Source organism: Mus musculus, chromosome 7, assembly GCF_000001635.26.
Source record: "Mus musculus strain C57BL/6J chromosome 7, GRCm38.p6 C57BL/6J".
In the NCBI taxonomy this organism is placed as follows: Eukaryota; Metazoa; Chordata; class Mammalia; order Rodentia; family Muridae; genus Mus; species Mus musculus.
Window position 1 is genome coordinate 28179410 of NC_000073.6, and position 20667 is coordinate 28200076.

The 20667-nt window shown below is 52.7% G+C and overlaps 1 protein-coding gene across 9 annotated transcripts; it reads left to right on the forward strand.

Annotated features, from left to right (window-relative positions):
- The first annotated feature begins 37 nt into the window (after nucleotides 1-37).
- Dyrk1b (dual-specificity tyrosine-(Y)-phosphorylation regulated kinase 1b) lies at nucleotides 38-18501 on the forward strand. 9 transcript variants are annotated; one of them, XR_003946385.1, is made up of 12 exons: nucleotides 38-231; nucleotides 2100-2263; nucleotides 2952-3071; nucleotides 3170-3358; nucleotides 3655-3802; nucleotides 4832-5118; nucleotides 5579-5805; nucleotides 5887-6027; nucleotides 6305-6340; nucleotides 6425-6620; nucleotides 6953-7059; nucleotides 7143-7240. XR_003946385.1 is itself a non-coding variant. In XM_030242084.1 (12 exons), exons 2-12 carry the CDS (start codon nucleotides 2201-2203, stop codon nucleotides 7512-7514), a joined length of 1806 nt encoding a protein of 601 aa, XP_030097944.1. In that variant the 5' UTR covers nucleotides 49-231; nucleotides 2100-2200; the 3' UTR covers nucleotides 7515-18501. The 9 variants fall into 9 exon arrangements, 6 of the variants coding, with proteins under 6 accessions (XP_030097944.1, NP_001033046.1, NP_034222.1 ...); XM_030242084.1 differs by having other exon boundaries at nucleotides 49-231; nucleotides 5659-5805; nucleotides 7143-18501; XM_006539526.3 differs by lacking the exon at nucleotides 38-231 and adding an exon at nucleotides 683-1017 and having other exon boundaries at nucleotides 5659-5805; nucleotides 7143-18501.
- Nucleotides 18502-20667: the final 2166 nt, after the last annotated feature.

Here is a 20667-nt window from a genome sequence, read left to right on the forward strand (position 1 = left end):
GCGGCTCAGCACCCTTAAGGCGCAGGCGCACTGTGCTCCGCTAGGTCACGTGAATGATGTGGGGGCGGAGCCGGGGCAGGGGGGCCGGTTTGTTGTGGTCGCCATTTTGCTGGTTGCATTACTGGGTAATCGGGGCCCTGGCTCGCCGCGTCCACCGGACACCCTCAGCCAGTGGGCAGGTCTGAGCTCGGGCTCCCCGAGCAGTTTGAATCCCCTTACCCACGCCCTCAGGTAAGGGTGCTGCGACGGGCGGGGCGGCACGCTTGGGTGGGGGGCAGGCCGGGAACCGCCCTGCCCGTCCCCGCGAGATTTAGCAAGGGAAAGGAGGGGGCTTTGGGCCGTTGCAGCGGAGTCCGGCTCTTCATAGCTGGATTCCTGGAAGAGGCTGAGCCCGAGGGAGCCGTCCTGAGAGGGAGTCGGGGAGGGGGCAGCCAGGCCCCACTCCCGCCCTTTGTTTGGGCTCGGCTGCGCTGGCCGCTTCGCTGTCGCCTAGCAACAGCTGCCCTGAGTGCTAATTGGTTAAGCTCTTGGCAGCAACAACCAATGGCGCGGTTGTTGCCATGGGAGGTGCGGCCTGCCGGGCTCTCTTGGGCCCCGCCCGCCGGGACTCCACTGGCCGGGGCGGGCCTGCCGGGTGGGGGGCGGGACGCCAGGGTCCCTGGGGGCGGGTGGCCACGCGGGGCGGGGCTGGGCCGTAGGGCGAGGGTTAACCCGCCCCTCCCCCGTCCACCTGCTGTCCCCTTCCCCCGCGTGCCCTGGTCTGACCCTCGTCCCCTCCTTTCCCCGCCCCTCCCCCTCGGTGGCAGTGGCGGCGGCTGCTGTTGTCACCCACCGGGCCGCCTGTCCCGCTTGCCCTCACCGCCGCGGGGCTGGCTAGGCTAGCCGGGCCGGGGACAGGCGGCCACCTCCTCATCGCCGCCGCCACCACCACCGCCGCCATGCTGGCCGCTCGCCCACCGCACTGGGGTCCCCATCGCGCTCCAGCCCCCCGTGGGCCCAGCGCCATCCCTGACCCGGGTAGGGGTGGGAGCTGTAAGAGCTGGTCCTAGTGTGGGAGGGCTCGGGAAGAGGTTGTTTATCTGTGAAGCCCCAATAAAGGGGACCTGGAGTGGCAAGACATAGCATAGAAGGGGATCTGACAAGGGGGAGGCTCCTAAGAAGGGGATTTTGTTCCGAAGGACACTTTTAGTGAGTGAAGTCTTGTGCGATATTTAGGGATTTGGCTGTCAGGCCCTTCTAGGAATAGGCTCAATTGTGGAATGACCCAGCGTAGAAATAGAGGAGCTAGCAAGGACCTCAGGGTAAAGAAGAAAAAGACCGTGACTCTTAGATGTTGAAAAATGACACCTCTCCCTTGTTTTCCTGAGGAGTAGGGGTCTTGGAGTAATGGGGGAATCCTAGTGGGATAAATATAGACTGCTTAAAAGAAGGATCTCTGGTTCCAGAGACCTCATATAGGGAGCAGGGAGCGGTCTTGGAGTATGGAGTCGGTCCCAGGGGAAAGTGCCGAGGTGGTTGAAACATCTATAGCTTGCATGTAAAGGAGTTCTCAGATAACCTTGGGTTTGCTGGGAGGTCCATAAGGACTGCTATGTTCTTTAGAATAGAAAGAAACTAGTGGGTAGACTGGGCTTGAAATTGGGCCCTTGGTGTTGAGGGAAGACGGTGTGAGGGCGGGGCCTTATCTGAGGGACTCAGGCTGGCCACCAGTAAAATTTTGAAGGACTGAGTTCTACTGCCCAGACTCTACACGGTTTCTGCCTTCTTTTGCTCTCCTAATTCCTGGCCTCTTTCTATCCCTCCTGCCCTGGCCTTGTACCCACCCTCTCCCACCCCTGTCTGGCTCTGATGGCTCCCTTTTACATCTCTGGATGTGATGCTTCATTCATTTTTTTTGGCTCCTCATTTGTTGAGAGACACGCTGTGCTAACCCACTTGCTACCCTTTCTGTTTGTACATGGCTACCTGGTGCTGGTGCTCTGCCCTGTCCCCTGTCTCCCCCTGGTCCTGCCCCTAACTCATACCCACCTCTTCTGACTGACCCTGACCTACATGCCTTCTTGTTCCATGTTGTCTTCCCACTTCCTACCTGCTCTCAGGTCTCAGCGGCGGTGGCAGCCGAGGTGCAGGATGCGAGAAGGCGCCCCCCGGCCGGGCTCCCGCTCCAGGCCTCACGCCCCTGCGGCCCTCTGAGCCCACCATGGCCGTCCCACCAGGCCATGGTCCTTTCTCTGGCTTTCCGGGGCCCCAGGAACACACACAGGTAGGCATTCAGCTGGCTTCTCACCTGCCTGAGGATTGAAGGGTCTCCAGACAAGAGCATGATTGTTGGAGGATCTCTGGGGACTTTGGAGGCCTCACAGTCCACCCTCATTCCTGCTGAGGACGGAATCCTTGAGCTTCTCCGTGGCCTGCCCTCTCACAGCATGGTTTTGAAGTGTAATGTGTGTCTTGGGTCAGAACTGTCACTGGCACAGAGCAGACAGGAACACAGGTCTGAAGGTTCACAACAAGAACGAGGTCTGGAGTAAGGGGCATGAGAGAGATGTCGAGGGGGGTGGAAATGAGAATAAGCTGAGACCAGGGAGACTAACCCAGTCCAGGAGCTTTGTAACTGGGCAGAAACACTCACTTGAGAGTGAGGACATGGATACAGGGAATTCATTGGCATGGTTCCCCATAATGGTGGTCTCAGGTGCAAAGATTCAGGGGTAAACACCCAGATATGGAGCAAAAGAGCTGACCTGGGGCAGAATGGAAGGCCAGAGGTAAATCACTCATTTCACATAATGAACAGATGAATGGGGAGCCCACACAGTGTGCTTGTGCTCTACAGGTGGGATCGGAGCTAGAGAAATGTAGGCATGGTCAGTGAGTCGTCAGCTTTCCCATTCTCTCCCTGGAAGTTGAGGTGAAGGCTTGTGCTCAGCATCTGCTCCGCTCTACCACAGGTACTACCTGATGTGCGGCTCCTGCCCCGGAGACTGCCCCTGGCCTTCCGGGATGCGGCCTCAGCCCCGCTGCGCAAGCTCTCGGTGGACCTCATCAAGACCTACAAGCACATCAATGAGGTAAAGCGGGGAATGGACTTCCCTGGTTGGGTGTTGCAAAGGGTCCTGGCTTCTTGCCCGGGTCACTTAAGGGTCCGGTTTCCTGGCTGCCTGAGCAGGTATACTATGCGAAGAAGAAGCGGCGGGCCCAACAGGCGCCACCCCAGGACTCGAGCACCAAAAAGGAGAAGAAGGTCCTGAACCACGGTTATGATGACGACAACCACGACTACATTGTGCGCAGTGGCGAGCGCTGGCTAGAGCGCTATGAGATTGACTCTCTTATTGGCAAAGGCTCCTTTGGCCAGGTGTGGGACTCCCCACTCATCCAGTATCTGGATGCAGACAACCACTAACATTCCCAACATTCCCTCCTCCCCGAGTGGTTCACTGGTTCACTTGCTGCAAGTTCTGTCCTGGACCAGCCAGTCAAGCCACTTAGTTTCCCTCTTAGTTCTGTATGAGTATAAATCACAAGGCTTCTTGTAAGAAAACTGTTATTTTGTATCCAGTATAAGGGATGTGAGCACTGGGCTGTGAGTTGTTAGAAAGGTGTGGCTGGTGGGCCTCCCACCTTCCCAGGTAACTCTCCTTGTCTCGACAGGTGGTGAAAGCCTATGATCACCAGACTCAGGAGCTGGTGGCCATCAAGATCATCAAGAACAAAAAGGCCTTCCTGAACCAGGCACAGATTGAGCTACGGCTGTTGGAGCTGATGAACCAGCATGATACAGAGATGAAGTACTACATAGGTGAGGCCTGGGCTTGGGCAGGTGCAGGGTGCCTGTGGGAGAGAGACCTCCACGAGGGTCTTTGGGCTTCTCATCCTTTGATTCTCCTGCTGTGCTCAGGATTTCTCTCTTGTGCTCACTGAGGGCCAGATTGTGTTGCAAACCCTTGCTTTGAATTACCTCCCCGCAGCTGGTGAGGGACGGGGCAGCTCTGAGTACATGTTGGAGAGACTGAGGCACTCAGTGCTCTCACATCAGACTCAACAGCTGAGGATGTGAAAAGCAGTGGCCTCTAGAGCTCTGGCTCTTGAGATATGTCCCAGTCTTCAGTTCCTCTGGAAAGGGACTCTGTAGAGGACAGCCAGTATCCCTTGGCACATGGGTAGACACAGCAAAGACGAGAGCAGGCTCTTTTGGTAGTTCGGGTTTTGGTGATGGTGATACTTTTGGAGGTTTTGCTTTGCTATTCTGGGGATCGAGCCCAGTGCTTTATATGTAATAGGCAAACAGGTCCTCCCCTCAACCATCCCCACCCCAGAACATCTCCAGACCTTTTGTTACTTGACTATTTTGAGATAGGGTCTCAGTAAATATATCCAGATGAACCTTGAGCTAACAGTCTTCGTGCATCAGTGTACAAAGACCTGGGTCTCCATGCCTACACCCCAGGCCTGATTCAGTGTTGTCAAATGAAGTGAGTAAATGTGGAGCTGTTTTGACGCTTTATTAGGAGGGAACAGTACCTTTTATTTCCCTTTGCAGTGCTGGGGCCTGAACCCTGGGCCTTGTGCTTGCTAGGCAAGCGTGCTGCTGCCCTTTGGTCATCCCATAATCTACGCTAGAGTAACCCTAGATTATATCATCCTTTGGGGTTTTGGAACTGGAAGGTGTGAGAGACGCAAGAGAATTAACATGCCTTGGAAGTCCAGTGAGTTGGTGTAGAAACACCTGAGGGCTCACTGCAGGTTACCAGAGGTGGTCACTGTGAAGTCCCAAGCCACCTGCCATCAGTGTGTCTAACCTGTTCCCCACTGTCACCGTTGCCCGCAGTACACCTTAAGCGGCACTTCATGTTCCGGAATCACCTGTGCCTGGTGTTTGAGCTGCTGTCCTACAACCTGTACGACCTCCTCCGCAACACACACTTTCGGGGTGTCTCACTGAACCTGACGAGGAAGCTGGCACAGCAGCTCTGCACAGCTCTGCTCTTTCTGGCCACCCCCGAGCTCAGCATCATCCACTGCGACCTCAAGCCTGAGAACATCCTGCTCTGCAACCCCAAGCGCAGTGCCATCAAGATCGTGGACTTCGGCAGTTCCTGCCAGCTTGGCCAGCGGGTGCGGTTCTGACTGTGGGCAGGGCCGATGTCTTTGGTGGGATGGGGTGGGATGGCTTCATTTTGGCCCTGGAAGCTGATGGCCAAGGGATGATATTGTTCATAGGAAGGCCCACCTGGAGAGAGGTGGTGGGAGGTGAAGGGGCAAAGATGACCCAAGCAAGGAAGAGAAAGGATGAAGCTGATGGCCAGGCCATCTCAGAGGAGTGGAGTTGTGATCTGAGCCTCAGGCTGCTTTGCTGATGCTCACAGGGAGAGTGCCCTGAAGCCTGTGGTTATACTCATATAGTACGGTGCATGATGGCCAGCCTCTCTTAAACAAGAAGGGCCAGAGCTGGGAATGGAGGCGGGTTAAGGCAGAAAGGCCATTGAAGACTGGAGGCTCATGGGCAGGACAGTGTTGGTGGCTTGTGCAACATTGCTCAGAGCCTCCCGACCTAGAGGTTCCATCCTGTTTTCAGGCGGGGGCTTTGTCTTCAGTTGATTCTCCCAGTGGAACCAGCAGGGGAGCTGGTGCCCTGACTACTGTCCCCTCCCCCAGATCTACCAGTATATCCAGAGCCGCTTCTACCGCTCACCCGAGGTGCTCCTGGGTACACCCTATGACCTGGCCATTGACATGTGGTCCCTGGGCTGCATCCTCGTGGAGATGCACACCGGAGAGCCCCTCTTCAGTGGCTCTAATGAGGTGTGCCCCTGGAAGGGGTGTACTGGAGGTGGAGGGGTGGAGCCCGGCCACCTGGCTCCCCTGACCGCCGCCTGCCCGTAGGTGGACCAGATGAGCCGTATTGTGGAGGTGTTGGGCATCCCTCCCGCACCCATGCTGGAACAGGCACCCAAGGCTCGAAAGTACTTTGAGCGGCTGCCTGGGGGTGGCTGGACCCTACGAAGGACAAAGGAACTCAGGAAGGTGCGGCCCCTGCCCTGTGCCACTTCTCCCTCCCTGGGTGTCCCCTCACTCACACTTGGGGCTCCCCTCTCCCGGTGTCATTCCCTGTCTTCCTCTCCCCCTTGTCTGTCCTTTCCTTCCTCCCCTGCCCACCCCATCGCCCTCCTACCCCACAGCTCTTGCTAGCTTTCTCTCCCTCTCTCTTTCTTGTGCCTCTGTTTCCCCGTGTGTGTCTCCCTGCCCCTCCTGCCCACTGACGGCCACTCTCTTGCCCCCCCTCCCACCCCCTCCCTGCCAGGATTACCAGGGCCCTGGGACACGGCGGCTGCAGGAGGTGCTGGGCGTGCAGACGGGCGGGCCCGGGGGCCGGCGGGCGGGGGAGCCCGGCCACAGCCCCGCCGACTACCTCCGCTTCCAGGACCTGGTGCTGCGCATGCTGGAATATGAGCCCGCCGCCCGCATCAGCCCTCTGGGCGCTCTGCAGCATGGCTTCTTCCGCCGCACGGCCGACGAGGCCACCAACACGGGCCCGGCAGGCAGCAGTGCCTCCACCTCGCCGGCGCCCCTTGACACCTGCCCCTCCTCTAGCACCGCCAGCTCCATCTCCAGCTCTGGTGGGTGCCCCATGTCACATGTGTACCACAGGGCCCAGCCTGGGTGGCCTAACCACTGGGCCTCTGTCATAGAGCCCCTAGAACTACCAGATTCTGAGGTGGGGTGGGACAGTCCTACATGACCCAACAGGTTCTCAGAATTGGGGCAGGAGACTCGGTCCCTAGATCTGACTCCACCCTCCCACACAACTCTGACCCTAGATTTCAAACTTGGGCTGTTGACAGCCGTCATTCACACTTGCTCTGGTCTCAAAGCCTAAGCTTGGGGTGGAGGACAGACTTGCCCCCATCTTACCACTTATGTCCTCTTTTCTCCTTCCTGGTGCTTCTAGGAGGTTCCAGTGGCTCCTCCAACGACAACAGAGCCTACCGATACAGCAACCGATATTGTGGGGGCCCAGGGCCCCCCATCACTGACTGTGAGATGAACAGCCCCCAGGTACTGGAGCTGTGAAATTTTGGAAGAGGGTGGTAGGTGCCTAGGACTTGATCTCACTGCTCATGACTCCTTTGCCTTTTTAGGTCCTACCCTCCCAGCCTCTGCGCCCCTGGGCAGGGGGTGATGTGCCCCACAAGACACATCAAGCCCCTATCTCTGCCTCAACATTGCCGGGGACTGGGGCTCAGTTACCCCCATTGCCCCGTTGCCTTGGACGACCCCCATCACCAACATCACCACCACCCCCAGAGTTGATGGATGTGAGCCTGGTGGGCAGCCCTCCAGACTGCTCTCCACCTCCTCCAGCACCTGCCCCCCAGCACCCGGCTGCCTCAGCCCTCCGGACTCGGATGACAGGAGGTCGACCACCTCTCCCACCCCCTGATGACCCTGCCACTCTGGGGCCTCGCCTGGGTCTCCATGGTGTACCCCAGAGCACAGCAGCCAGCTCATGACCCTGCCCCCTCCCTGGGGCCCCTCCTGAAGCCATACCCCCCCATATGGGGGCCCTGGGCTCCCATCCTCATCTCTCCCCTTGACTGGACTTGCTGCTACCCAGCTGGGGTGGGTGAGGCCTGCACTGACTGGGGCCCAGGGCAGGGGGTCAAGGGAGAGGAGTTTGGCCGCACCCTCCCCACTAAGACTGGACCCTTGGCCCCTCTCTTCCCCCTCCCCCCTTGTTTTCTATTTATTGTACCAAAGACAGTGGTGGTCCGGTAGAGGGGAGATTCCCCCTTACCCAGGGCCCTAGGAGGGGGTGGGGGCAGGTAGGGGGAGATGGCCTTGCTCCTCCTCGCTGTACCCCCCAGTAAAAAGCTTTCTCACATGCCTGCCTGAGCGTTTGCAGGGCCTTGGCTCCCTCCCCTGACCCTCAGAGGCATGGTGGGGAAGGTTGTGTGGGGAAGGGGTGCTTTGTGGTGTGGGTATATCCCTTCTGGGGACATCATAGTTCTTGGTGCAGGCATGGGGCAGCAGGAGATTGGTGGGCTGAGAAGCCTGGATACAAGAATCCTGGCCTGTTGCTAGGAAATGTGATGGTCTGCCCTCATCGGTCAGGGCTTCCACAGAGTCCACGCAGAAGTGGCTTTTTTTCTTTTTTTTTTTTTTTTTTTCCTGTCAGGCAGGCATTCGGTAGGTTGTGGGTATATTCAGCAGGCTGCCTTAGGTACCATCGGGGGAGCAGACAGACAGTGGGTACAGATTTTACCCAACCCGTTTCCAGCCCCACTCTGCAGTCATTTCGAGTATTGAGATTCTCGAGCAAAAAGACGCTCCCTGACCTCCAGGTAAGTGATTTTTTTGTTTCCATGGCAATTTGGAACCAACTGTCTCCCAACCAGTTTGTAAGACTCACTTGGCTCTCCCACAAGGGAGGGTGTGGTGACTCCTGGGAGATGGAGTTCTACAAGGCCAGCTCTTTGCTCACTTTTCTTTGGGAACTACAAAGCCCAGAAGTCTCTGCACACATGGCTGGGGACTGGTGTTCAATAAGCTGTAGGGCATTATTGCTTAGATGTTGGAGGATCCATAGTACAGGTTGATTGGATGCTGCTGGTGCCCAGGAGTAGGATGGGTAGGGAGAGAGAGTAGTCAGCCAGCCTTACAGGGCCAAGCAGTGGAGGCTCCATGTAGAGAACTCTGGTGAGCAAGAGCCTGTTGTGGAAACTGATGGCAGTGGTCATTTTGAGAATGCCATTTAAGATTTATCAGAGATCTTTTGTTATCTAGAAAGCTGGACTTTTTCACAGGGACTGAGACACCATGAGAGGAAGGTGCACAGCCCAGTTTTGCCACAACATGGAAGTATGTTGCCAGGAAAAGGTAGCTTGTAGCAGGCCCCTAGGCAAGATGTGACGGCCATGGGTTGGGGGGGGTGCTAAGAAGACCAGGAAAGGGCAGGTGTTTTCCAGACACCTGAGGTGAAGGAAGAGACGGAGACAAGCAGAGGAGGGGAGGGCTCCAGTATATAGAGCACCCCAGCCCCTATTAACAGAGTCTTGGTTAGTGTTTTGTTTTTTAATTATGTGTTCTCTTGGTGCTGGGGATGGAATCCAGGAAATCCCAGATGCTAGACAAGTATTCTGCGTACTCAGCCTCCCAGTAAAAGGATTTTGAATGAACAGTTTTAGAAGACAGGAACTGCAGTGACCTTTCCAAATTTGGGGATAATGTGGGCAAATAAAGTTACTTTTCTAAGGTCACACAACTAGGAAGTAGGCTCAGGTTGCTGTGCATGTGTGCGTGCATTCGTGTGTGTGTGTGTGTGTGTGTGTGTGTGTGTGTGTGTGTGTGTGTGTGTGTGTGTGTGAGAGAGAGAGAGAGAGAGAGAGAGAGAGAGAGAGAGAGAGAGAGAGAGAGAGATCTAGTTGTCAATTGAACAAGGTGTATTTGAGCCTGGAGGCATGAGCAGGGCTGGTTCCTGCGGACCCTGTGAGGACTGTGGGATGGGCATGGGTGTTGTCTATACTGTGGTTGAGCACCAGTGCCCAGCGCCAGGCTGACTGACTAGCTGATACCTCCTTGGTATTTGCAGGGTACTCTTGAGAAGTTCAGGCAGGTGAAAGTCTGTGGCATCCTCCTCATTGGTCTTCTGCCCTCACCATCCCCCATGTAACCAAAGAGACTCTGAGCACCTATTTTCCCTCCCTACTGAGAATCCCTCTGGACTCCATCTCACTCAGGGTAAAAGTCCATCCTTTCCATGACCACTGGGTGGGTCTTCACCATCCACCCTCATCACCTGTCTGAATTAGTTGACGCTCCCTCTGCTCCAGCCGCAATGGGCTCAGCCTTTGCACGTGGTATTCTGTGCCTGGATCATTTCTCTGTAGACAGCCCAGACTCACTGCCTGACTGCTCTTCTGAATTACACTTCTAACATCCCTGATCATTCTTCCTTTAACTTTTTCCTTGTATCAGTTATATTGTGTGGCACATGTTAAAATTTATCTTGTCAACTGTCTCCCCTTCTGGGAGGCCTTGAACTTCTTGGAAGCAAGTATTTGGGTCACTTTATGCTTTATCTCCCACTTTGAAGAATATGTAACACCCCCTCAGGCTCACTGTCAGATGAGTACTTTCAAGAGTAGATCCTGATTCCAGTCTCCTGGGATGTCCCACATCCCCTTCTATATAGTGAACGTTGCTGAATACTCCAGTGGTGAACAATGTGGAAACACAACAGAGAAGAAAGGATGGTTGGCTCTGCCTTGAAAGACTTCAGTCTCAAGGTAGAGTCAGGTGGCACAGCAGTGGGGAGTGACTAGGATCAAAAGCATTGAAGTCTGGATTAGGGATTTCTAATCTGGCTCCTGGGAAGACTGTCTAGACCATAGGCTTAGCATCAGCTCTATTCAGAGAGAAGTGTGCGTGTATGTGATGATTGGCACCCAGAGGCTATCGAACATGGGGCCATACCTTGTCCATCCTGTGTGTTCATCTATCCCCCCTCCCCTGTGTTCTCCCTCATCCCCATCCCCACGTTGTCCCATACCAACCCCACCTTACCTCGCCCCATGTGTGGAGAGTTGCAGCAGAATTTTAATCAGTGGGACAGAGTGTAAGGTTAGCTGTGTTGGCATTTTGTTCATTTTAGATTTGTGTGCATGCATATTTTGCCGTGTTTGTGCCTTGTGCCCTCAGAAGTCAGAAGACGGCATGGGATCCCCTGGACCTGGAGTTAGGGATAGTTGCAGACTTCTTTGTGGGTGCTGGGAACTGAACCCAGGTCCTATGGAAGAGCAGCCAGTGCTCCTAACCACTGAGCCATCTCTCCAGCCCCAGTTGTATATTTTTAAAGGTATCCTCGGATGGGTATTACAATGGTTACACTTAAAGACAGTCCCTATTGTCTGGTGTTTCTGCTCAAGATGAGGAATCCCTTCCTCTTGAGTAATGACTGGGCCAGAGTATTAATCAACACAAGAACACTGAGCCAAGTGTCCTTAGCAGGTCTGACAGCCTTCTGTGTCACTCCTGGTGTCCTGATTTGTCTTTTTGGGTTTTTCGAGACAGGGTTTCTCTGTGTAGCCCTGGCTGTCCTGGAACTCACTCTGTAGACCAGGCTGCTGGCCTCGAACTCAGAAATCCGCCTGCCTCTGCCTCCCAAGTGCTGGGATTAAAGGTGTGCGCCACCACCTGGCTCCCTGATTTCTTTATAGAGGTCCAGCATCTGCCCTACCTATTTCAGCTGTGCCAGGCATGTGCATGGCATGGTGGATCTTCTAACTTAGGCAACAATATCCCTAGAGCATAGACGTGAGTCGTCCTCAAGCCACTCCTCAGCCTTGCCCATATCCCAGAATCATGAAATAAGCAATTGTGGTTTTATTACACTGTTCAGGATGATTTGCTTCTCAATACTAGCTAACCAGTCATACAATGGTAAGATTGTGTAATGTTATATGATAGCTAACTGAATCCTCATAACTAAGTAGTACTGTTGTCATATCCATCCTACAGATGAAAAATGAAGGCACAGAACAGGTGTCACTAAAGTGTTGCAAGATCCTTATCCATAGTAAGTCCCAAGGACTCAGTCATTACTATCAACATGGCATCTGTCAGCATTAAGGTCTTTATAGGTGTTGAGGAGGTGGTGGGCGGGTGAGCGGCAGTCCTAGGAGAGTAGTTGTAGGCTGTTCCCTTGGCAAGATGGGAAGAGCAGCCCATCCTTGGTGGTATCGTAATGCCATGGAGTCAGTTTGCTTCTGACTTGCTCATAGGGAATGCAGCAGGTTGTTGTAGAGCCAAGTTAAATTGGGATTCTTGTTACTGGGAAGCCATGATGTCCTAGTGAACTGTTGCTCCTGTTCGTTGATTCTTCAGATCACAGTGCCATTTTGTGAGCACTGTTGGGGGATGCCAGTGCTACAGCAGACAAGTGCCCTGCCATTCCAAAGCCTGCATCCCAGAGGCAAGAGGAATGTTAGCAAAGAGCCATGGATACTGAGAGTCGGAGGGCCGGAGACAGGAGAGCTCTATAAGGGGGGCATCTTTGAGGAAAACGTTAAAGAACTAGGCCAAAGGGAAGGAAAACATCCCCGCTAGGAAAAGAAAGCTAGAGAGAACAGAAATTGGACAAGAGTGAAGAGGACCAGGACAAAGTCCATGAGGAGATGTCATAAGGGCTTGACTCTGGCACTGAATAACATGGAAAGCAACAGCCTCTTTGAGCACTGAGCTCTGAGGTGTGGGCAGAGGTTGGAAGCATCCCAGTGGCTAGTCCAGCTGGTGTTGATGCATGTGGTTTGTTTTGACCTTAGTGGTAGCAGAAGAGGTGGTCAGTTAGGTGTGGGATGGAACAGCAGCCTGAGTGTAGGAAGGAGGAACGATGCTGGCCTATGAATGGGAAAGAGCAGCAGGTATAGGCACATTTGACAATGGTCACCGTATTGCTACTGTGAAATCCCTGAGAGGTCGCCGAAGGGGAAGACGGAGCCCAGGACTGGAAAGCCACATTAACCTCTGTGTAGGATGACTAGTGTGGAGCTTTCTGGGTCTGAATAGTGTTGAATTCAGAACTCCCTACCTCTTCTTGGTTGGTCCTGAGCTTTGAAAGCAAGAGAAGTCCCTCCTGGGAGTAGAGCTTGAGTCAGAACCTGGGACAGCACCTGACTCTCTGGCTGCTAGACTGAGGCTGGCCCCTGCCTCAGCATCTACTGCTTCCTCTTTCTGAGCAGGTGGTTAGCTGCTCTTGGGGAAAACTCTTGCCCCAGCTCTGTGTGGCCTTCCTGTCTTGCTCCCTGCTACTCTTCCACTCTTGGTCCCACTTCAGCTAACCAGGGTTGAATTGCAAGGGCCAGGAGTTCAGGTCTGCAGTGGCTGATGTATATCTACTGCAAAGGGCTCTGTGACCCCGAGTCTCAGTTACAATGTACTGACAGTTGGTCAAAGATTTGAACCTGTTTTTTTTTTTGTTGTTGTTGTTGTTTCTTTTTGTTTGGTTATTTTTTTTGGTTTTTTTTTGGGGGGGGGTTGTTTTTGGCAGGGGAGGTCCTCTTATGTGTGTGAATCTGAGAAGTGGTAGGCATGCCTGTAGAACATAGTCTAGCAGGCTCTGAGCTGAGAAAGGCTCACAGTTAGGTCAGGAGCATTTCTTCCCACATGTGTTCCTGTGACCCAGATATAGTGATGGCAGGCCTGGCCAGCCTCTGCCTTCACCAAACACACGAGCCAGTGGGAAGGCAGGCTGTCTGCAGACAGTGGTCAAGGCTGAGATGGGCAAACAGACTTGAGTGAGTCATGGTGGCAAGATCTTTAGGTTGCAAAGGGCTATGGGAACCTGGAGGCCATGCCTGGCCCAGTCCGAGGTATCTGAGATAGGAGATGGGAGTGAGGCGTACAGGAGTCAGATGGTGGCTGGGGACCACTGAAGCCCAGTCAGTAGGGAGGAAACTGTCATTCAGTAATTTTAGGTTTGTAGAAAAGTGTCAGAGATTGTGCAGAAACTGTCCCCAGATGTACCCCGCTCCCCTGGTGTCAGTGTCAGATGTACCCCGCTCCCCTGGTGTCAGTGTCTTCTAGGACATACCCACCAAAGCTAGGACATCCGCGCCTGCTCCCGTTTTCTAAGCCTATCTCTCCCATTTGCCTCTGAACATGCTTTTTCTGTTCCAGCTCTGGCCCCGGGGCCACACTGCACTGATCGTCAGTCCCACTCCGGGGCGATCCCTCCAGCCTTCTCTTCTCTAGGGCAGTCTTGAGTGGTGGCAGTCAGCAGTCAGAGTGCCGCTCTGTCTGCGTTTGTTAAGCATTTCCTCAGGGTTGCATAGGGAATGTAAAGCTGGAAAGACTACTAAGGTAGTTGACCTTGGCCTTCATTCAGGGTGTCTACAGGTTTCCCCGGCTCTAGGATTATTGTGTCCACTTCCACTGTCTTTCTGTAAGAATGGTCACGAACTTCATCTCACACTCAAAGTAAGGGACACTTAAGCTCTAATTCCTGGAGAGAAAACTGTCACGAGGATTTGTGTCCATATGTTAAAACTACTCCAGCACAATAGCCTGCTTTCTGTTACTATAGCAAAGTACCTGAGACTAGGTCATGTATAAAGAGCTCAGTTCAGACTTGAGGTAGATGCCACCATGTCTGAAAGGGGTCAGCAGTAAGACAGGCAGCCAGACAGTGAGGAAAGGCCAGGCTTGCTTTTGTATAATGCTCATGGGGACTAACTGGAGTCTCATAGAGAGCACACCCCCAGTGACATCGTTACGGTGAAGATGAAGCTTCCAGTAAATGCCCCTCTGAGCACTGTTCACACCTTCCAGGGCTAATATACAGTAATTGGCAGACTCAGAGGACACTGGGGCTGTGACACTGTCCCCTGCCCCTGAGTGTCACCACTGCTGGCACTCCTCACCAGTGGCTCTGGCCTGTGACATTCTAATAAGAATTATTGTATTTTTGTTGTTGTTAGTTTATTTCTATAGTGGCTGTGTTGGCATGAACTCAAGGTGTCCATTTCGTAGCTGTCTGACCCAGTGTTGCTCTGACTGTTTTGTCCAAGCTGCTGCTGCCTTCCGGGCAGGCTCCTGCATCCTCCCTGTTTTCTCTCCTTGTGTTTTCTCTGTGCCCCTGCACCGTGTCACAGATTCATGGGCTTTTTTCCAGGCAGCTCTGATCCCTTCTACTGGAGAACAGTGTTAGACTCAGGTCTAGGCATGGGGTGTGCCACTACTTCCTGTCCTAGCTGGTGCTGCCTAGGGTATCACTCATCTGTAGCCTCCCACACGCACATCTCTGTATCCCTCTGTTCATGCCTCTGACTCAGGTCAGCACCTAGGAGCCACACAGATTCCTGCTTCCTTGGGACCTTCTAGATGGCAAGCAAACTCCTTTGTGTGCTTTTCGTTCTTGTCTGGTCATCTTGGCAGAAGCTAGCAGCATGACCAGGCCTGCATGTGAAGCACTTCTCTCTGCAGCCAGACTTTGCCTGCCATTCTGCTGACCCCAGAGACAGCATCTAGCAAGTCCCAGTGTTTCACCATTTACTTACTGTCTGGGAGCTCTCCTCGCTCGCCTCAACTTCTAGCAGTCTCACAATCACAGTCTTGTTTCCTACCTGTGCTGGTATGTCTCCTCGTCTCCTCCTACTCTCGAGGCTTGTGAAACACCCTCTGCCCCTGGTAGTCCTTGGGCTGTCAGCTCTGTATGCTGCCTCACCCTGCCCTCTCTCAGAGTGACCCTTGAGTGGCCACCGGCTCACCCAGCCTGTCCACAGGGGCTTGCATCTCCCTTCTGCCACTCTGCCTCACCCATTGCCGTCCTCCCACTCCCAACCCCCATTTTCAGCCCTGTTAAACTCTGTGGGAAACCACTAACTCAGAAGCTCCCCAGTGTGTAGCCACAAGGAAACAGACCTCCAGGAGTCTGTTCATTCCTGCAGAGGCCCTATAGAGTGGGGGGAAAGGAGGTCTGCCTCTGTGTCTGTCATGGTCGGCCCTGGGTGTCCTCTTGAGTCACATCTGCACCACAGCTCCTGTCTCTTAATACATGTTGGAGCTGCCCCTCCAGGAACCTTCAGATGTCACCATCCCTGCCTAGAGTCAGGGCTCTGCTGTGTGTCACAGCATCCAGAGTAGCTGACAGATTCTCTGGGTGTTGGCCACATTACAAGTCTGCCACTGTGGAGTCTGGCTGTGAGGACAGCAAGTTGGTGACCATGAGCTGTCAGTATGGCCATTTGATCCATCTTAGAATGACCAGTGTGGTGACACAGACCTGTCCCAGCACTTGAGAGGCAGATGATCACAAGTTTTGAGGCCAGCCTGGTTTCAGAAGCCCAAAGTATACCAATAACTGCCGACCATGTCACAGTAGCTTCCCCAAGCCAGGCACAGGCTTGAGCCTTTGTAGGCTTGTGTTCAGTTACTGCTTAGTCTTCCCAGAAGATGTGCTGGGGATAGGGCCTGGGCCTGGAGACTCAGCCATACCATAGACAAGATTCAGTCACCTTGGAACAGGCTCTCAATAAGGCATCTGGAGTTTAAACTTATCACCTGTTTTGTTTAAGACAGGAGTCTTGGAGCTGGAGAGACAGCTAGGCAATTAAGAGTACTTGATGCTCTATAGAGGACAGAGCTTCAGCTCTTTATGTGGCGGCTCACAGCCATCCATAACTTTAGTTCCAGAGACTCCAATGCCCTCTGCTGACCTCTATAGTCACCAGGCACACATGCATATATGCAGGCAGAACATTCATACACAAAAGATACTATTTAAAAGCCAGGTATAGTGGATCAGCCTTTAATCCCAGCATTTGGGAGCTAGAAGCAGGCAGAGCTCTGAATTCAGGTCCAGCCTGGATCTATAGAGAGAGTTCCAGGGCACCTGGGCGCTACACAGTGAGACCTGTCTGAAAAAAAAAAGAGAGAAGGCAAGGCTGGGGAGCCCAGCTTTACCTCAGACTCACTGTAGTTTGACCTTGACCCCTGACTCTCCTGCTTCCACCTCCCAGCCTGCTGGGTCTCCAGGCCTGCGCCTATGACCAGGCTCAAGCCTTTTTCAGATAGAAAGGCAGGCATCCTGGGCCTCTGGGCGTGCCTTTAACCACTTTCTTCCTTGGAGCTCTGGTTTTTTTTTTTGACTTCTCCCTTTAGGAAGAGCTTCAGTGCCTTCCTTCACCAGCGGCTAAAACTTTCCTTTGTCTTCAGTTGTCCTGAAGAAAAAGGAATTCTTCATTTCAGGGAAGTTTAAACACCTAAAAGCAGAAAGCCCTAATATACTCCTGTCCTAATATAAATCCTGCTGTCATCTTTAACTGCTGACTTCACCCCTCCCCAACCCCTCTGCTTGCTGTCCTAGCAAACTCAAGTATGTCTAATAAAGGGGCTTTTTATTTTATTTTTTCCTTTTTGAGACTGTCTCAGTGTAGCCCTGGCTGATCTAAAACTTCCTCTGTAGACCAGGCTAGTCTTGAACTCACAGAGCTTCCACCTGCCTCTGCCTCCCAAGTGCTGAGATTAACAGTGTGTCCCACCAGGCCTGGCTACTGGAAGGGCTTTTTAAGGAAAGGCTCACCATGATGTGATTCTTTGACCCAAGTTACTCATCTGCTGGCCAGCTGAGTCCCTTCCTAGTCCTCGGTTCCCTTTCTCCTACTTTTCTTTGCATGGTGTCGTGTCGCCCTGGAGATCTTCCTGTAACCTTACACTCAGGGCCTGTCTCCTCGACTCTCTGCTGAAAGTGATCCTTCTTAAAGATGGGCCAGGTTGTTTGGCAGTCATGTCCCCTGGAGTAGGACATTTAATCTGCCCGTGGCGGCTTGCCACGGTTGTGGCCTCTTCCCTTATTTGGCTTCGTTTCTGGATCCCTGTCCACTCCGGCCAGGTCAGGCCTCCTGGGGTGCACCTCGCTTGCTCGCTCTCTCGCCCGCTGTAACTTTGTGCAGAGCACACAGCATCCATACTAGTCAAAGGGAGCATGAATGATGGCCGTTGCCTGCTGGGAGCTTCAAGAGGGAATAAATGAGGCCAGTCTGCCCTGCTGTGTCCCAGTACCACCCAGACCACCCACCACGGGGCCCAGCACTCAGTGCTCAGGAGCCATGTCCAGAATGAGTGATGTTAGGATGGTGGGTGGGTGGCTGGGTGGGATGGATGGATGGATGCTTGTCAAGCTCAGAAGTTAGCCACTTACCATGAAAGCAATAGGCAGCCACAGAAGTGTGTGCAGCAGAACCGGCCCATTTCCTCAGCCTTGAATGTGCATTTGAATTCTCTGGGACATGGGAAGGGCCCAAGATACCACACTTCTAAGGGGCCCAAGATGTGATGGCCTGAGACAGCAAGGGCCTTGATGTGCTGTTCAGTCAGTAGTGACCAGGACCAGTGTCTTAGAGCACTTGAGAATGTGGCTCGTGTGAATTGAGATATATTTTAAGTGTAAAACGCCCACCTGATTTGAAAGATGTGGTACAAAAAATAATTTTTATATTGCTCACATGTTGATATGGTAATATTTTGGATATCTTGGGTTAAATAAAATATATTATTAAAATTAATTTATATTTGTTTTTATTAAGTGGCTACTAGAAAGTTTAAACCTTTTAATCCCAGCACTTGGGAGGCAGAGGCAGGCGGATTTTTGAGTTCGAGGCCAGCCTGGTCTACAAAGTGAGTTCCAGGACAGCCAAGGCTACACAGAGAAACCCTGTCTCGAAAAAAACAAACAAACAAAAAGTTTAAACTCGGGCCATCAGAATGGCTTAGCAAGTGAAAATGCTTGCCATCACACCTGATGACCTGAGTTCAAGCCCCAGAGCCCACATGTTGAAAGGAGAGACTCGGCCCCTCACTTTGTTCTCTGGCTTTCATACAGGTGCTGTGGCACGTGCCAAACATCCGTACAAAGAGGAATATGGTTTTGGTTTTGGTTTTTGCAGGGGTAGAAGGGCATGAATACGTTTTTAATGCAATAAAGTTTTAATAATAAAATTGAAATTGCACTGGCTGCTGTGTTTTAGATGTACTCCTGCTGAGTCTGAGTCCAGGGCGCTCTGAACTCCATGTTGTGATCACAGCGTTCAAGACTGCCCTCTCTATGCGACATCCTCCTCTCCTTTTTCCCTGTAACCAAATCCAGGTGTCTGGATTGGCTGTTGGTATGTCTCTTCCTAGGTAGGTGTGGCACACGCCTATACTCCCAGCCCTCTGGAAGGCTGAGGCAGGAAGACCACAATTTTGAGACCAGCCTGGGCTACATGAGATCCTGTCTCACAACAAGTGGTCTCATCCAGAGATTTCTCCCGTGGTCCTTTCAAGGAAGCTTCCAGGAGCTTTGTGGGGTTTCCACAGCTCTGTGCGTTCCCCTGGCCACTGTCAGCATCTGTGTGTGTGCCCCAAGTACTCACATGTGGAGTGTCTGTGCATTTTATGTACATGTGTGTAGAAGCCAGAGTTGGCATTGAGGTGTCTCACTTGAACTCAGCTCACTGACAGCTACTCTGGCTAGCCAGCTTCCTCCAGGGAGCCCCAACCTGCCTACTGGTTTCTGGGAATATAGGCAGCTACAACCACCACCTAGTTTAAAATCACCAAAAATCTTCCTCTTGGATAGCTGATTAAATGACTTGGTGGATAAGAACATTTGCGGTTCTTGTAGAAGACACAGGTTTGGCCCCAAGTACTCATGTGACTGTTAACCACCTTCTGTAAATGCAGCACAAAGTAGCTGATACCTCTTCTCACCACAAGGAACATGTGTAGCGCATAAACATATGTGCAGGCAGAACACACAAAGCAATATTGGTGTATCTCCAGTTACATTCATATGCTTGTTGCGTGCACACGCATGTGTTCGTGTGTGTGCGTGCACATTCATGTATGCATACATGTGAGACTAAAAGGCAACTTGTGCTGTACCTCGTGCTGTCCACCTTATTTTTAAGGATTTATTATTTATGTGGATGTGACTGTGGAGGGCAAAAGGCAGCATTGGGTCACCGGGAACTGGAGTTAGGCAGTTGTGAGGCACCTGATCTCGGTGCTAGGTCCTCAGCAAGAGCTCAGCTGTCAGCAGCCCGGCCCTTAGGTGTCTTAGCTCTTGTGGCCCTCTGCTGTCATGCAGTGTATTGTGGCAGTACTGTCACTTGGCTTTGAATAGTTGCCTTGCTACTTTGCGATCTGTGTGGGCTTTCATTTCTCTGTTTATGGGAGGATAATATGCATGAGAAGGCACCAGTGCAGAAGCCATGGAGGCCAGAGGTGTCAGAGCCCAAGGCTGGAGGGTCAGGAGGTTCACCTGGTGTGTGCTGAACTGAATGTAGATCCTCTGGAAGAGTGAATGCAGTACTCTTAATCACTGGGTCGTCACTCCAGCCCCCTAGTTCATTCTTGAGAAGCCTATGAACCTGGAAACACCCAACTCAAACCCTGACCAGCACCAGCAACTGCACTAGTCAGAGATCTGCACCTAGTGGGACATCTCACCACTCGCATTTCCAAAAGGATGCTCTGACCTCACAACCCGGGGCTTCCAGAAGCACTGGGTGGAACTGGGGCAGGATCCACACATTTGCTTTTCCCAGGAGGACTGAGTGATGCTGGCTGGTCCCCTCAGTGCCACAGAGCACTTGTGTGGACGAGGTAATGGAAATGCATGCCTGCATACTACTATATGATGGTTTGTTTTGGGTTTTGTTTATTATTTTCTGGGTGCTTGTTATATAGCCCAGGCTGGCCTGGAACTTACTATGTAACATAGCCTTCCCTTCAAATTGCAGTCTTCCTGCTCAGTCTTCAAGCCTCAATACAGGGCCTGATACAAGTTCCCCCAAAAGGTTGCACTCACCTGTGGACATCTGTCAAGATGTGTTTGGCTGTAAATAGAAGAACCTGGCTCCAAAAGACTCAAACCAAAGAAAATGCATTCCTCTACCCAGCGAGATAGAGGACACGCAGTATAGTTACAGACAAGCAACCATGTGCACGCACACACATACACAAATAATTAAATGGAGGCTAGAGAGATTGGTCAGCAGTTAAGAGCACTTTTTGGTCTTACAGAAGAATGGGTTCAGTTCCCAGAACCCACATGGTGACTCACAGCTGCCTATAACTCCAGTTCCAGGGTTCCAGTGCCGCCATCTGACCTTAGAAGACTCCAGG

Excerpts from the sequence above, each read along its gene's own strand:
- Dyrk1b (NM_001271370.1), top strand. The coding sequence starts at position 939 with ATGCTGGCCGCTCGCCCACCGCACTGGGGTCCCCATCGCGCTCCAGCC. Across the intron at positions 1,018-2,099 it reads CAGCGCCATCCCTGACCCGG|GTCTCAGCGGCGGTGGCAGC; the intron begins GTAGGGGTGGGA and ends ACCTGCTCTCAG. Across the intron at positions 7,060-7,142 it reads GTGAGATGAACAGCCCCCAG|GTCCTACCCTCCCAGCCTCT; the intron begins GTACTGGAGCTG and ends TTGCCTTTTTAG.